The sequence below is a fragment of the Epinephelus fuscoguttatus genome, linkage group LG5 (assembly GCF_011397635.1).
Source record: "Epinephelus fuscoguttatus linkage group LG5, E.fuscoguttatus.final_Chr_v1".
NCBI classification, from domain to species: domain Eukaryota; kingdom Metazoa; phylum Chordata; class Actinopteri; order Perciformes; family Serranidae; genus Epinephelus; species Epinephelus fuscoguttatus.
In genome coordinates this window covers 45,989,667-46,007,606 of record NC_064756.1, presented here as the reverse complement: position 1 = coordinate 46,007,606, position 17,940 = coordinate 45,989,667, and the positions used below count along the sequence as shown (strand labels likewise).

At 39.9% G+C, this 17,940-nt stretch overlaps 1 protein-coding gene across 3 annotated transcripts in view; it reads left to right on the top strand.

Annotated features, from left to right (window-relative positions):
* The window catches only part of smco4 (single-pass membrane protein with coiled-coil domains 4), a 44,570-nt gene that overhangs the window by 12,901 nt on the left and 13,729 nt on the right, over positions 1-17,940 (top strand). Inside the window, exon 2 of one of the 3 annotated variants that reach the window (XM_049576852.1) lies at positions 9,876-9,948. The exons of the other annotated variants lie outside the window; for them this stretch is intronic. Within the exon in view, the coding sequence (XP_049432809.1) occupies positions 9,888-9,948 (61 nt within the window). The 5' untranslated portion in view covers positions 9,876-9,887. The remainder of the gene's footprint in view (positions 1-9,875; positions 9,949-17,940) is intronic. 3 annotated transcript variants of the gene reach the window in all.

Here is a 17,940-nt window from a genome sequence, read left to right as displayed (position 1 = left end):
ATATTTGTTATCATTGTGTCATTTTTTTTTTTTATGTAAATTGAGGGTGCAAAAGCAGTATCGGCCCCAAATATCGGCTCAAGAAAATTGGCAGTCCATAATCAGTCATTGGCTAAGGGTGATGGAAAAAAATCGGTATCGGCATCGGCCCTAAAAAATCCATATCGGTCTATCCCTACTGGTGATAGATTGGTGTCAAACTGTTGTTACAGCCCGTCCGAGCGGTTCATGCCAGGCTCGAATCAAATCCCCCACTGGTGATGTATGCATCGTCTCATTTGATGTTGCCCAATGACTCCAGAATGTCATCACATTATTTTTTTCCAAATGCCAAATGGCCAAATGAGGAGGGTCATGGCCCTCGTGGCCCTCGTGAAATTCCTGCCCTGGTGAGGACTCTAAAACTTAACCAGAGTGTTCTTCAGCATGAGGGTGAGTAGATAATGGCTGAATTTTCATTTGTGGGTGCACTATCCCTTTAATGTTTAATGCTAAAATGTTACTATACGCATCAGTGGATGGTCCCCCTAGGGGCATATGGGTGGTTTAATTATATGTAGGATTTTAAAAATTATAAAATATATCAGGATAATTATCGTTAGCATTTCATTGCCCAGCCCTACCTCACTACAGTGTCACATTGAGCAGGGTTCAAATAACCAAGTAACTGTTGTGCTGGTGGATTTGTCTTGCACTGGTGGTGGGTGTGGTTTGTAGGGGTGTGTCATGTCAGCTTCAAACAGATTTTGGCTGGCTGCAGCTATACATGTCTCGGATTTGAAGGTGAAGGTTTATCATTTATTTTTTATTCTGACTGATGTGTTTCAGAATATGGGGGTGTGTGGAATTGATCAGTGCAGGCCTGTGTTTCATATCTGCTCCCTGTGAGATAATTGGTAACAGAAAAATGAAAAACATCAATTAATCTGTAAGCATAGTGAGGAGTGTGCAAGGACAGAAGATAGGAGTGCTATGGAAAGATGGCATTAAGTGCCAGGAGTGCGAGTGGAGAGGGGTACAGTGTTAAGGCCATTGCTTCTGCAGAGAACATGCTGAGTAATGAGCTTGGTACATGCTTGACAGCTGAATAGCACATTGCTTGATCTAACATTATTATATTCTGAACAAAATGTGGAGAATATTTTCCTGTTTAAGAATTATTTAGTATAATCATTTGACATTTAGCCAAAGTGAAGAGTCAGAGGGGGATTCTGCTCCCACCTGAGTTGCAGTGTGTGTTAGCTTGACATACTAAACACAGCAAAGCACAGTACTCCATGGTTCAAAACATGTAGGTGTAGATAATTATATTCTGAAACACAAACCCATGACCATATAAAAAATGTAATTTGAATGATACTTATATGAAGCGGGGTTCAAACAACATGATATCAGCTTGATTATAGTCTGACGCAGGTCGTATGGTGTCAGTTCGGGATCATGAACGACAATGAGTGTTGTGTGTGATAATGCATCATTTTATCTCGTGTAGTGTGTCATAGTAGATGACAACTAACGCCGCATCTGGGACGCCTCATAATGATTTCCTGACAGAAAGTCTTGAGTGTTTGATTTTTTTTTTTTTGGTTTTCCACAACTATTTCCTTCACAGCCGTCACTTTGACCAATAGGAACACAGGAATACGCGATCTGCTGCTGTAGGCAACTGCATGGAAACAACACCCCCGTTTTATTGACAATTCCTCTAGGGTTGTTACCACAACGGGAGTAAAAAAGGAAAAATGATGGCATGAAATAGTGGAGGCACTTTAGCAGTACTGCCATTGGCATCAAGCTAGCAAAGAATGTTATTTCTTCATAATGGGGATATAAAGGAATAAAATCCACAAATAGTGACGGGGCCTTTATTCACCACAACTGCAGAGGGTACCAGCTTCATTTGAAACAGACTACATTAGAAACGGGCCTTTATTTCCAGATACAGACCTTTATTTCTCATGCCCTTCCTAAATTTTTATTTTTCCACAGGGAAGGCAGGTATACATCAACATATAATGTCTGTCAATCGTATACAATAAATATACATATTTTCTCACATTAACATACGACAGGGCATTAACAGAGAAATAGATAAACAAAAGAAAAATTAACAAAACAAAATATATAATAATACAATACAATACAATACAATTAATCGTATTATGAGTAGTGACTAAGGCAATAACAGATACAAGAAAACAACAGTACAAAACACCTGCATATTATAGCTCTTTAACCCTGACCAACCCTGTCCCCACAGATCTTTCTCTAAATTTAACTACATGCTGGATATTTCAAATCAATACATAAAAACAAAACAAACAAACAAAAAAAAACCAAATAAGAATAAAGAGTTATATCATAGTTCTAGCTACGTTGAGTGCCTCCTTTCTAGCCTTAAGCACAACCTGGCCTGCCCCATTCATTCTAGCAACAGAGAGCTCCATAGATAACACCTCTATTAAGGAGTATATCCACTGATGCATAGAGAGAGTGTTCGGTGGTTGCCACCTAACCGCCAACATCTTTTTAGCAACAGTACATGATGATAGCCACAACAGTCTTTGCATATGGTTAAAGTTTTGCCTGGAATCATCATTCAAGAGCATACATTTTAGAGAGCAGTTGATCTCTAATCCAGTTGTTTCAGAGAGACGTTTTGTTATTTGTTCCCGGAAATTTCGAGCTGATGGACACTTCCACATGATATGTGATTCAAATCCCATAAATTACAGTCTGGAGAAGTGATTAAATTAATCATAAAACATCACTCTGGTGTTAAATAGGTATGAAGATGAAGTTCAGATTTGTTAATTTATTATTTAGATTTTGTGAGGAATAGGAAACATTCTTCAAACTCTAGCCCAGTCTACAGATGATTCAGAGCAGTCTTTATTCCATACTTTAGTTATCGCTAACGGGGTCTGTATATGTTCCAACAAAGTGTTATAGATTGCAGAAACGTCCTTTAGTAAGTCCTGATAACTTCTTAAATGATTCCATCATTGGATGATTAATAGGTTGTCTGTCAGTCAAAACACCTGCTGCCCGTAAAGCAGAATGTAGTTGTAAATATATAAAAAAGGAGTCTGATGGCAGTTAATATGTTTCCCTCAAATCCTGAAAGCTTCTTAAAGCTATGGTGTACGTTTAGAAAGACTTTGAGAAAGATTTGAAAAAAAGTGTGAGAATGTGTAAACATGATAGCAATTTTAGCTTACAATGCTAGAAATAAGGCAAACGTCTCCATCGAATAAGTAAACAAGTGTTGATAATATTGCAGACAAAATATGTTTTGACACCGTCTAACCACACAAAAAACTAATGGCAGCTTTCACAGTCATAAGCCAGCACTGGCATACAGTTATCTATGTCATCCACAATAAAAACGAAATATTACCTGTTCAACAAAAACTCTGCTGTATCAGCATCACTTTTCAGGCCCAGATCTTGCCTGAGCTTTCTCCATCGGTCAAAGGATGACCCGATGTTTACTCTGCTTTGAGCCCTCAATTTGTCACATTTCCTCTTCGTTTCTACCTTTTCAGAGGCAGACTTACGCTTCCTTTCAGCCTTTGCTGGTGGGGCAAGCAAAGGCCGTTTGCTGCTGTCGCTCTCTTTATTTTCCATATCGAAACTCATGTAGCTGAATCACTCAGGGCCTTACAAACTGCTCATACTTTCAAATGCAGAGGGGGGTTGGGACGAGGCGGGACGAGGAGCAGAGGAGTGTCAAAATGGAGCGAGGGGATTGGACGGAGGGTAAGAGAGAGAGTACAAATTTGAGCCAGGAGTAACTCCTATGCGGACCGGATGGCTATGATTGGTCAATTTGCAGACCTGCAGCCGCCAGAGAGAATGGATTTTTTGTGGTTCCTTTTGCTCTTCACATTGTGTAGCTAGCACTATTGGGCCACAACTACCATCTAAATGATGTTAATAATAATCTTTCTAATCTTTCAGTCTTTCTAAACGTAGACCATAGCTTTAAACCAGCATCATTCATGATGTCTCCTAAGCTATGGATACCTGAATTGAACCTATAAGGTGAGATAAAATGTTCTCCACCAGACTTTAATCAAGTATTATAAAATACTGGAGTATTAGCATGCCATTTAGATGTCCAATTATATATCTTTTCCATTTTCCTAAAATTTTGAATTGCATGGGCTATTATTGAACTGTACTCCAGTTTACATTTACTAACAGAAAGACCTGTAAACAAAAAGCCATTTAAAGGATCCGGTGCCACCAAATTCTTCTCAATATTAAGCCATGGAATTGAAGAGTTCTCACTAAACCAATTTAATAAGGGATGGATAGTAAGAGCATGAAATAAGGTTTAAAATTAGGTACTGATAGACCCCCTAACTTCTTCTTTCTTTGTAAATTGGCTAATTTTATTTTAGGGCCTCTCCATAAAAATCTGGTAATAATACAATGTATTTTGTCCCAGTATCTCAGAGGTTGTGCTAGAGGTAACATGTAGCTACAGAAATTGATTCAAGAAAGCACGTTCATTTTAATTATTGAAATTCTGCCAGAAAATAGGTAGCTTATGCCATCTTTCCAAATCATGTTTGATCATGCTAAGAGCACTATTATAGCTCTTAGAGATTGTTTTTCCAAGGATGTAAATACATTTATTCCTAAATATTTAAAGTGAGATGCTACTGGGATATTAAACTTTGCACACTCATCATTGCTCATAGAATTGATTGGTAACAGAGAGGACTTGGACCACTTTATTTTATAGCAAGAGACATAGCTAAACTGTTCAAAAATATTGAGGATGTTTTGAAGAGAGTACTTTATATCAGAAAAAAATAAAAGAATGTCATTGGCAAATAAGGAAATGTGATGCTGAGTGGATTTTATTTTTATTGGTATGATGTTTGGAGATGACCTAATAGACTGTGCCAAAGGCTCCAGTGATAAAACAAATAACATTGATTTATTTCGAAGGGAGGAGAGTGTATGTTACCAGTAACTACACTAGCTGAAGGATTTACATATATAGTTTTGATCATATTAATAAATTTAGACCCCAAATCTATGCAATTCAAAGCGGATCATATAAAAGACCACTCAAGCCGGTCAAAGGCCTTTTCTGCATCAACTGATAAAATAGCTTTTGATGAGAGATTATCAGAGGTATCAAGAATATGTAATAGCTGATATAAATTGTCAGCTGAAAGGCGCTTTTTAACAAATCCACTTTGGTCAGGATGAACCAATTTAGGCAAGTAGACCTCCAACTGAATAGCAAGTGTCTTTGAAAATAATTTAAATCTGCATTTAATAAAGACAGAGGGCAGTAGTTAGCACATCCTTATCTTTTTTAAAAGAAGAGTTATTAGTGCCATATTTACATCTCTTCCAAAAGATCCTTTCTGAAAAGCTGTGTTAAACATCTCTAATAATGGTGGTCCCAAAAGGGTCCAGAATTTTACATAGACCTCAGGATGTACAGTACAGGCCAAAAGTTTGGACACACCTTCTCATTCAATGCGTTTTCTTTATTTTCATGACTATTTACATTGTAGATTCTCACTGAAGGCATCAAAACTATGAATGAATACATGTGGAGTTATGTACTTAACAAAAAAAGGTGAAATAACTGAAAACATGTTTTATATTCTAGTTTCTTCAAAATAGCCACCCTTTGCTCTGATTACTGCTTTGCACACTCTTGGCATTCTCTCCATGAGCTTCAAGAGGTAGTCACCTGAAATGGTTTCCACTTCACAGGTGTGCCTTATCAGGGTTAATTAGTGGAATTTCTTGCTTTATCAATGGGGTTGGGACCATCAGTTGTGTTGTGCAGAAGTCCGGTTAATACACAGCCGACAGCCCTATTGGACAACTGTTAAAATTCATATTATGGCAAGAAGCAATCAGCTAACTAAAGAAAAACGAGTGGCCATCATTACTTTAAGAAATGAAGGTCAGTCAGTCCGGAAAATTGCAAAAACTTTAAATGTGTCCCCAAGTGGAGTCGCAAAAACCATCAAGCGCTACAACGAAACTGGCACACATGAGGACCGACCAGGAAAGGAAGACCAAGAGTCACCTCTGCTTCTGAGGATAAGTTCATCCGAGTCACCAGCCTCAGAAATCGCAAGTTAACAGCAGCTCAGATCAGAGACCAGATGAATGCCACACAGAGTTCTAGCAGCAGACCCATCTCTAGAACAACTGTTAAGAGGAGACTGCGCCGAATCAGGCCTTCATGGTCAAATAGCTGCTAGGAAACCACTGCTAAGGAGAGGCAACAAGCAGAAGAGATTTGTTTGGGCCAAGAAACACAAGGAATGGACATTAGACCAGTGGAAATCTGTGCTTTGGTCTGATGAGTCCAAATTTGAGATCTTTGGTTCCAACACGCCGTGTCTTTGTGAGGCATGCAGAAAAGGTGAACGGATGGATTCCACATGCCTGGTTCCCACTGTGAAGCATGGAGGAGGAGGTGTGATGGTGTGGGGTGTTTTGCTGGTGACACTGTTGAGATTTATTCAAAATTGAAGGCACACTGAACCAGCATGGCTACCACAGCATCCTGCAGCGACATGCCATCCCATCCGGTTTGAATTTAGTTGGGCGATCATTTATTTTTCAACAGGACAATGACCCCAAACACACCTCCAGGCTGTGTAAGGGCTATTTGACCAAGAAGGAGAGTGATGGAGTGCTGCGGCAGATGACCTGGCCTCCACAGTCACCGGACCTGAACCCAATCGAGATGGTTTGGGGTGAGCTGGACCACAGAGTGAAGGCAAAGGGGCCAACAAGTGCTAAACACCTCTGGGAACTCCTTCAAGACTGTTGGAAAACCATTTCAGGTGACTACCTCTTGAAGTTCATCGAGAGAATGCCAAGAGTGTGCAAAGCAGTAATCAGAGCAAAGGGTGGCTATTTTGAAGAAACTAGAATATAAAACATGTTTTCAGTTATTTCACCTTTTTTTGTTAAGTACATAACTCCACATGTGTTCATTCATAGTTTTGATGCCTTCAGTGAGAATCTACAATGTAAATAGTCATGAAAATAAAGAAAACGCATTGAATGAGAAGGTGTGTCCAAACTTTTGGCCTTTACTGTATGCTATCACTTCCAGGTGGCCTGCCTTTATTCATTTTTGCTAAAGATTGTTTAAGTTCATCAAGAGATAAAGGGGCCCCTAATATTGATGCTTCATCTGTGGATAAAGAAGTTAAATTTAATTTCTCAAGATAGTTGTCCTTACCTGATGCTAAGGAAAGATTGTCTTAAGTGTACAGCTGTCTATAGAAGTTGGAAAATCTTTGATTAATAAACTTAGGTTCTGATAACATGGCCCCAGTTTCTGATGTAATAAATCCTATATTTGTAAATTGATCATTTGTTCGAAGAGCCTACTAGGGCGGTTACCATAAAAATAGTAATTCTATTTTTATGTATGGCAAACTCAGCTCTCTCTGTTAGTAATAGTTCTACTTTTGTTTTAGTTAAAGACTTTGCTGTTTTCTCAGAGTAATTTGTTTGCTGAGATCGTTCTAGGTCAGAAATTGCGGTTTCTAATTCATGTATTCTTCGAAGTTGTTCTTTATTCTGTCTAGAAGAATATCAACTTGCATTATTTCTTATGAAGCCTTTTATTGCGTCCCAGAGATACCTAGCATCATCCACTGAGTGACTATTAATCTTTAAAAATTCTGCGAGTTCCATTTCAACTTGTTCACAGAAGTCTTGATTTTGCAACAAGGTTAAGTTACACTGCCACCTAGTGGCTCTTTTAGGCAAATTAGAAAACAACAGTTGGCATACATACATACGCATGATGATCTGTTAGTCATGTGCTTTATTTCTATGTTTTAAACCAAAGAGATAAAGGAGGCAGACATAAAAATGAAGTCTATCCTTGTGAAGTTTTGTGCCTATTGGAAAAAAGTATACTCCTTAGCTGTGGGATTATGTAGCTGCTAGACATCCATAAGATTAAAATCAGAGAGTAAATGATTTAATGCTTTAGTTGTTTGTAGATTAAAGTGAGACTTACTTGATTTATCCAATTTTTGATCCAGTATGGCATTCACGTCAGAACCGATTACTAATTCAAAATCATACAGTTCAGACAATATATTATTCATTTGAGTAAAGAAGTCATTTTCATGTGTTTGGCACATATGTGTTGATAAATGCCACTTTCCTTTAATTATAAATACACTTTATAAATGCAACTCTACCATCTTCATCACCTCCTTTATCCCAAGAGTACCTTGCTGCAGTCAAGATGGCCGACAAGGCGCCGCCATACATCCAATCCATGCCGGAAGTCACAACCGGAAGTTGGTTAATCGCCGCTCGATCCCGGAAATATGACCGAGCTAAAACAAAAATAAAAGCTTAAAAAAAACCACGTACGTTTACACATAACATAATTTTATGCATTTTGTGCAGTTACATGTTTATCTGGCCGACAAGGCGCTGCCATACATCCAATCCATGCCAGAAGTCACAACCGGAAGTTGGTTAATCGCCGCTCAATCCCGGAAATATGACCGAGCTAAAACAAAAATAAAAACTTAAAAAACACATACGTTTACACATAACATAATTTTATGCATTTTGTGCAGTTACATGTTTATCGTAACGGTATAAGTGACTAGTTAATTGTCTCGCCACGACTTTATAGGCTACTGTAAAACTCAGAAGTTAGTTAAAAGCCTACAATAATATCACTAAGTTATAATGCTAACGTTTCATGGATTTAACTTTAATATCAACGTTATGAATACGAATGTAAATATTATGTTTGTGTGGTGGTGGCCACACACACACATTCACAATCGGACTGAAGAATAACTAAAGTTAAATAAACTGAATTCTCAGATTAAATAAACTGAGAATTAATAAAAAATGAGAATTTACACAACCAAATAAACAGCACTTTCAGATTAGGCTGCAGTTGCAACATGCACACATGGTCACAACAAATGTCATACTTACTTTCACATTAGCATATGGTTAATATTAATTTATGTTAACAGTAAAAAAGAAGGCACTGTAAATCATTGGTGGTACAGTGTAAGGGTTGTACTGCCCAGACATTATGCATTAATCATATGATCCTTCCTTTATCTCCTGGATCACAGATTACCTGAGAGGAAGCACACAGTATGTCAGGTTGGGGAACTGTGCTTCTGGGACATTAATGAGCAGCACGGGGGCTCCACAGGAGACTGTCCTGGCTCCATTCCTGTTCACACTGTACACAGCAGACTTCAGATACAACTCTGAGTCCTGCCACATCCAGAAATACTCGGACGACACTGCTATTGTGGCATGTATCAGGAATGGGCAGGAATCTGAATACAGGGAACTGATAAAAGCCTTCAGTGACTGGAGTCACAAGAACTGTCTCCTACTGAACACCTCAAAGACCAAGGAAATGATTATAGATTTCTGCAGGTCCAAGCCCCCTCTTCAGCCAGTGAATACCTGTGGGATGGACATCAAGGTGGTGCCAAGTCATAAGTATCTAGGTGTACACCTGGATAATAATTTGGACTGGTCCCTGGTCCCCCACAGACGCTCTCTACAAAAAGGGGCAGAGCCACCTCTTTTTCTTAAGGAAGCTCAGATCTCTTGACATCTGTAGTAAGATGCTGCAGATGTTTTATCAGTCTGTGGTGGCAAGTGTGTTGTTTTATGCTGCAGTCTGCTGGGGAGGAAGGAAAATTGTTGTAGATTCATGGTGTATTAATCTGCCTCTGCTACAAATATCATTCAAACACTGTGCAGACACAGCTCCCCAGACCCCGAGTGTTCAAAGGCACAGAACAGCAGCTTAGAGAAATGACTTCAATCCTGCTGGTTGTATTTTCATCCACCAGGGATCTTCAGGGATGAGCGGGGACATCATGGGCAACACAATGGCGCCAGACATTTGTTACTGCAACAGAACAGGTATTTCCTGGGTCTAGAGATGTGTTCATTATCCAGTTTAGCTATTAAATGAATGCAATAATTATATTTTCCTATTGTCAGTCTTCTGTTAATTCTATTTTATTTCTGGAATCCAATAAAACACAATATTACACTATCATACTGGCAATAATAACTTCACTTGGAGTTCTCTTTTTTTGTAAACAACGTCTTTACTGAGTTCAATCATGTCACAGCAGCTCAAGCTGTACAGACAGGAAGGAGAAAGTGACAGTAGGATACTTATAAAATTAAGCTAAAAATCAGAATCAAAGATATACAAATATAACAAATATAAAATGTTAAGTATTAAATGGGCAGGGATATACACACAAGACTACTTACAGTATATACACCTTTCACTTGTACATATATATGGGAGAGATATGGATATATGTGCAGGATAATTGTGTACAGAGTTGTACAATACACACATGGTGTGTAACATTAAGAATAAAAATACTAAGCAATGTACATACTAAGCCATGTAAGCAATGTAAACTATGTTTACATTTACAGATTGCACAGAATATTAGCAGCGAGATTTTACAGTGCGATACACAGTGGAATAAATATTGCATAGAGATAAAAAAACAGTGTAAACATACAGTATTGCACGAGGTAGGGAAGTAGAGTTATACAACAGACATAACAGTGCTACATTAAGTCGTGCACATGTGTAGAAATGTTTGCAGGCTGCAAGTATACCTGATGAAGGTCGTTCAGACCGTCATTTATTCAATAAATCAAGACAAAGCGAGACAGTGTGCGGGAGTCTCCCTAATTGTTCTTCGAGTTGAATTTTCCTCTGACGCACCTGTCACACACTCAGGTGTGCACAGATTTTTTTTTTTGATGTTTTGATGAACATACCCTTGAAATGCACTGCATTTGCCTCATGATTCGCCAAGTCCCTCTGGATGACACTTTCGTTTTTGGTAGTGAATCTGGGGCAGAGAGGACACGCAAACACAGATGGCGACACGGTTGTGCACTTCAGCCTGTCGCCTTTTTCAATTATAGAAGGGTGCATCTGGAAGAAAAGAATATATCAGAATCAGAAATACTTTACTGATCCCTGGGGGGAAATTGTTAGTGTTACAGTTGCTCCTATTCAACAAAGACTGTAGTATAATATATAACATATAGAAATATAAAATGTAAAACAATATGTACAATACAATAGAATATATGCAACAATATATACAGCAGTGGCACACATACTAGTGTAAAAAAAAAAACAAAGTTTCGTTGCCATGGTGACATGATTGAAGGATGGATGAGGATGAGGAGGGATGTACACAGTCATAATAATGGCACACACACATACATATATATATGTAAGAAATAAATATGCGCGTGTGTGTGTATAGGGTAATACACACACCAAAAACGCTGAAAAAATTGCCATACAACTTGGCCAAATCCATTAGCGTACTTTCTTTGGCTAAGCTAACGTTAGCCCAGACCATCGAGTCAAGCGGATAAACAGCCTTCACGAGACATGACACTCTAATTCTTCGATGCATCGCATTTGTAAATAGCACGAATTACATCTAAGAAACCATACCACACTCGTTGGATGATAATTAAAAGACTATTTTTCTTACCGTTCTCTCGTTCTCTGAACACAACCCGCTAATCAGTATGGCCGCGGAATAAGCAAAAAATTACACGAAGAAGAAACTTCCGCTTGGGACTTTCCAACTTTCCGGTATAGACTAGATATATGGCGGCGCCCTAGTCGGCCATCTTGACTGCAGTTGGGTCCCTCTCCCTTTATCAGTGACACTGATCGCGGAACGCGTCTGCACAAGGGGTGGCCATAATTTCAAGTCGCGGAGGGGGTGGGGGGCATATACATTGAAACAGACAATATTACTGACGTTGCGGAGCACTTTTTTTATTCTGACGCCACACACTCACATCTACAGTACACGCATGAACACGAACACATGCTTGCTCAGATTAACCCCTCTGATCCCATAACATTCACACACAACAGGCCAAGCCTATTTATACATAAAGGCACAGATGAGGCCACAGTGGAAGCTGGAGTAATTTGATCATTTTGTTTTTTCTGTTTACTTGAAGAAAATCAGATATCGACTTCTGTCTCTTCATTTTCCCAGATGCAGCCAGCGCAGGTGCCCGCCATTAGCTCGCGACGCTCATGCATGACGTATTGATAAACAATGCACTTGATAGGCACACTAATATCAAATCAATATGCAGCAGTCAGTGGGAGTTTTTTTTTTATCGGCAGCAGTTGGTGAGAGTGAGTGAAGGTGTGTGGTGGCTTGGCTCGTAAAAACACAGATAGGCTACAACTTAGGCTTTTATTCATATAAAATAGTTTGTCAGAGTAGAGCCCTGCGCGGGACTGTTTTCTTCATCACGTTCCTGCCCGCTCCTCTGAATTTCTGACCGTTACCGCCCGCTCCCGCAATGTGTATGGCCACTCCCGCCCGCTCCCGCAAAACTCTGAGACTTTATGCCCGCACAATAGGCTAATAGAGATGCACTGATTTTGTGTCTTCTCCCATCCCGCAGGAGAAAACACCTCATATTATAGGCTATTAATAAAGAGATTCATGCGGTTCTTTGTTTCGTTCCCCTGGCCTGCATGTCTTTTGATGCACTGGTCAGGAATAGCGCTCCTATTTCGTTGTTTTCATTTAGTTTTTAATGAAATAAAGGCTGTTTCACATTCTATTCTCCTCCTCTGTGTTTATTTAGGCTATTTTTCTACCTTTATATAATCACGCAGTGATTGAGGTTAAGGCAAGCCCGGCGCCAGGATGAAGTTGCCTACTGAGGTAGCGGTTAAAAATTACGAGGGGGCAAATCTTTATTATGCAACATAGGTTCACACAGTGAGTTATAAAGAGCGCGCAGACGTGCGTAATAGTCGCCCGTAATGACAGCTCGTCGCCGGTGAAACACAATAAACTGCACGTCGTCTTTCATGTTTGTCTCATGACAGATGGACCTTACAGACAGACAGACAGACAGACAGACAGACAGGTGGAGCAAGCGGCAAATTGGTATGGTTCAGGGCATATTCGTCCATTTATGAATAAATATGGAGTGGAAACGCTCATGCATGTGCACCAAGTTTCTGTGTTGACATCCCGTCGCTAGGCTACATCTTCTTCTTATTTTTCTTCTTCTTCTACTGTTTAATGGCGGTTGGCAAACAGCGAATTGGCCCATTACCGCCACCAACTGGTGGAGTGTGGATCAAAATGACTATTACTATTTGCGTTGGGTCCCGCCGGGTCCCAGTGCAGCCCTTTATGTCAGAGTACAAAAGTTACCCGGGTCTATGATCAGTTACCCGCGGTCTATGATCAGTGATGTTTATTTGTAGTGATTTACGTATTAGTATTATTACCCCTTTTGTTTTATGTAAAGCAGAAGCACAAACTTTATATAATTTTTTTTTCCAATCTGCTAACATCATCTCTGCACAAATGTGTCTCCTGCAACATTGCTAAATCAGTTTTATTTCTTGCTAGTTATAGACATACAATTTTAAATTGAGTCCTGATTTTATACCAGCACAAAAAGGGAAAAAAAACACATAGAAGATCCATCACCCCCCACCCCAGCCCTCTGAGCCACCCACAAACAGGACAAAAATATCATCAAAGACAATGAAATATAGAAAAAAATGTTGTCCTATACTGACTCCTCACTCCGCCCCATCTATGCAGAGCTGTAACACATTTAACAAGGAGAAAGGAAAGCGGGTCCATGTCGCTTTTTTAAGTGACTCTTCAAATTTCAGTCGGCTCAGCTTAATTAATCATATTAAATCATTTCCAAAATATGTTCCTTAGTATTGGGAGAGGAAGGGGGAAAAACAAACAAATAATAAAGTTGACCTAAATCAAGAAAGTAGTAACCTGCACACTGACATAAAAGTTCATTCAGAAAAAAAGTCTCATGTCCAACTGTCCTAAAGTTACTGGTGTCCCCACCTCACCATAACTGCTGTCAAAAAGTTTTTAGAATTTGACGTATTAAGAGAGGGTTTCACCTGTTGTTCGAAGAAATCCATCACCTCCGTTGCTCTGGTAAAGGAGTGTTTTTTTCCCCAGGAAGTTACCAGCAGTTTGGCAGGGTAAGTGATGCCATGTCTTAGGTTGGCTGTGCGTAAAAGTGCCCTGACATCGTTGAACTGGGCCTGTTATTTGCGCTGCTCTGTAGTCATATCAGGGCAGATATGAATTCATTGTCCTTGGTAGTTTAGTTTACCTCCCATCGCTTGGTGAGATGCAATGTTGGAAAATAAATAATGTCCCTATCTTTTACTCTCCATGACAACAGGCTTATCATACTGTTTGCTATATGAGCAAAGCACATCTACTTTATACCTTGTCAGCTGAAGTATAAGCATGTATTCACACCAAATAGTTTTGTTAAAGGCGCCGTATGTAAGAATGTGGCCAAAACGGTTACTGCGCTCAAATTCAAAATACTGCCGCAAGTCGTGTCTGCCCCCCCCTCCCCTACAGATTCGAGGTTGCTGGACAGCAGCACGCTGGAGACTGATTTGTTTGGCCACAGGTGGCTGCCGTGGCAGGGCCGCGTCGCCACGTCCTTGATCTTTGGTTTTCCAGCGGACCGTTTGAGCAAGTCCGGCTTCTCTGCTGCTAACGCTGCTGCCGGGATACAGCGGAGGAGGAGCTGGCTGCTAATGCTATGTACCGGGACACTGCTAATGCTGCTTGCTGTGCTGCTAACGTTTGTTTCTCAAAAAAATCAGTCGGGTCGATGACCCACCTGCACATGGGCTACAACGTATGATTGAAAATGAATAACAGTTGAAAGTATTCGAAATGTCCATCGCCATCTTACTATGATGCTAGTTAGCCAACTTTGGCTAAAGCTTACCTGTTGAGGAGAAGAGTAGCCACATCGACATCCGATTTCAAATTCTTCATCGCTTTCAACTGTCTCCACCGTTCAAAAGCATCTCCTATATAGACCCTCGCTTTGCCTCGAGTTTTGTCTTGGCGTTTTTGGGAATCATAACGAGGTCGTTTGGGTTTAGTTGCACCATCAGCCATTGTAGCTCCGTCGTAACTGTAACTGATGCTGAGACTCTACTGACTGCGTGACTGGTAGACGGCGGTGGGTGGCGCAACAGGCCAAAACACAAATTCAAAACATAAACATGATTTGCGGACTGTAAAAAATTTTTTTTAAATGCGAATATTCTGGCTGTACTATTGTTGTTGGTGAGATCAGTATGTTATATTAACATTATTCCTTAGTCTCTGTGACATATTAGGATGATTTTACGACTATTTGCTTTAGATTTCTTACATATAGCTCCTTTAAGGACTCTGTTTGTTATGCCCAATAACAAACAACTACAGGCATTGCATTTACAAAAGTTAAAATTTAAATGTCTGATCTTTCCGCCACTGAAGTTTTCCCCTGACGTAAAGCAGGACATGGTCACTGTATTCTACACCATATTAAAGCACTGCTGTTGCTATTAATCTACAGTATTAACTCAGCAGCGAGTTACTGACCGTTCATGTTACACCTAAACAGCGAAACATTGCCAGATGACATGGTTTGAAAGGCAAGAATTGAAACGATTGTGACTGGTGCACAATAGACTTGTGCCGATTTCCGGTTTAAGAGCTCCACCCGGTTTAATTCACGTCAACCGGATAAACCGGAGGAGAGAGAGAGAGAAAAAAAAAAGCTTTTCACATCGGCGGCGTGTCAAGGGACTTTATTCAACTTATCTTGCATTGTAACATGCATTATGACAACTTAATAAGGTTTATGTTTGTTTATAAATGAAGTGGAGGAGCCTACAAGTGTTTTGTTTAGTCTGTCTCAGAGGCTTCAGAGGGAGTCCCTCTGCTCCGCTCAGCTGTCTGCTGCTGCTGCTGCTGCTGCTGCGAGAGATCAAATTTCATTGGGGGCAGGGAAAAGTTGTTTATTTGTTTTTTTTTCATTTACATTTTTTCAACAATCTTTTCTAATAAATTCACAAGTCTTTCCTCCCTTGCCTCCGCTCTCTTGGCCCTATCCTCTGTCCTCTTCTCCTCCCGCTCCAGCAGCTCCAGTATCGGGTCCCTCTTCTGCCTTTTTGATGGCCCTGGCTCTTCGGGCTCTGGAGTCTGACTCCCTGGCTCTGATGGCACTGAATCGGGGGAGGCTGATGTCGACATTAAAGTGTTTTCCCCCTAGGCTGAGGCAATGAGGCATGGAGGCTGGATGGATGGCTTCCCACTTATTGCCTCATCCATGAGGGAGAACCACTTCCAATTCTCAGCCGTGGCCTCCCCCGATTCAGTGCCCCTCCCTGACGGTGGCTTCCTGACCTCCTGCACACATTGCAATTTAATACAGCAAAGGAATTACTCAAGGAGAACAGTACCTGATCTTTCATCTATGCTTTCGCTATTTAGGACTATTGGTAAAAACAATGAATACAAACCTTGTACGTCTTCTTGAGATTCTCCCACTTCTTGGCTGCTCGGGCAGGGCTCACCATCCCAGCCAAGCCCATCTCTTTCAGTACAGCTCTACAACAATACAAAACCTAACAAGTGGATTGAAAAACAAGAAATGAATCTATCAGTATCATCAACAATGTTGATATATGGGAATATAGTAAAAGGATTAAGAGTAATTTTACTTTTGTTATGAATTCACATTAAAATAAGATACTCCTTCAAAAGAATTTGACATAACTCACTTCCATCCGGCTGCCGCGGCAGACCTTTTGCCTGAGAAGAGGTGGTCCCTCTCTCTCCTCAGGCGAATTAATTTGGCTACATCATCGTCAGTCCCTGAAGAGATTACATTTATTGAAAATTAATATTTCTGTAGTGCTTATGTGACACTCCAATTAGGGCTGCAACTAACCACTATTTTGATACAACTACTCACTGACCAGTGAATTGATTAGTTGACTAATCTGATTATGTATTGCATAATTATTATATTACTCTAGCTTTTAAATTTAGCACGAGGTTGCTTTAATTATGTGCACGTTAATAATAAACACAAGAAAGATGATAATTCATTGAAAATTACATTTTTAATCAACTTTGCTGCTGATATTTAGCTGCTACAAAAAGTAAATAAAAACGATTAATGTCTTCGGCTTTTGGTCTATAAAATGGTGAAAAATGTTGATCACTGTTCCAATCCAATCCAATCCAATCCACTTTTATTTATATGACACATTTTAAAAACACAGGGTTAACAAAGTGCTGCACAACAAATTTAAAAGAACACAGTAAATAAATAAAACAAGTATTTAAAACACTGAAATTACCTAAAAACAGAAAAATAACCAACCAGTGATTCAATCGCAATACAAAACAGAGAGAGACAAAAACAAAAACAGAGATCGCGATAAAACAGAGATCAGACAAACTCTCATGATGGATTAAAAGCCAGGGAATACAGGTACGTTTTTAAGCAGGACTTAATAGTTTCCAGGGTAGGGGCCATTTTGACGTGGGAGGGTAGCTCATTCCATAATTTCAGAGCTACCGCAGAAAAAGCACGGTCGCCCCTAGTATTTTGTCTTGATTTTGGGACAACGAGCTGCAAAAGATCAGCGGACCTCAATACTCTGGAGGGGGTGTAGATGTGAATAAGGTCCGCGATATAGTCAGGCGCCAGCCCATTTAACGACTTAAAAACGAACAACAAGATCTTAAAATTAATTCTAAAATGGGCAGGGAGCCAGTGGAGGGAGGCGAGAATGGGGGTAATGTGGTCCTGCTTTTGGGTTCCTGTTAAAAGGCGTGCTGCCGCGTTTTGGACTAACTGTAAGCGTGCAAGGGAGGCCTGGTTAATACCAATATAGAGAGCATTACAGTAGTCCAAACAGGTCGAGATAAAAGCATCAATCATTAAAAGATACTACACTTTTAATTTTAGATAAAAGCCTCAGATGATAAAAAATGGGTCTTCACTACAGAA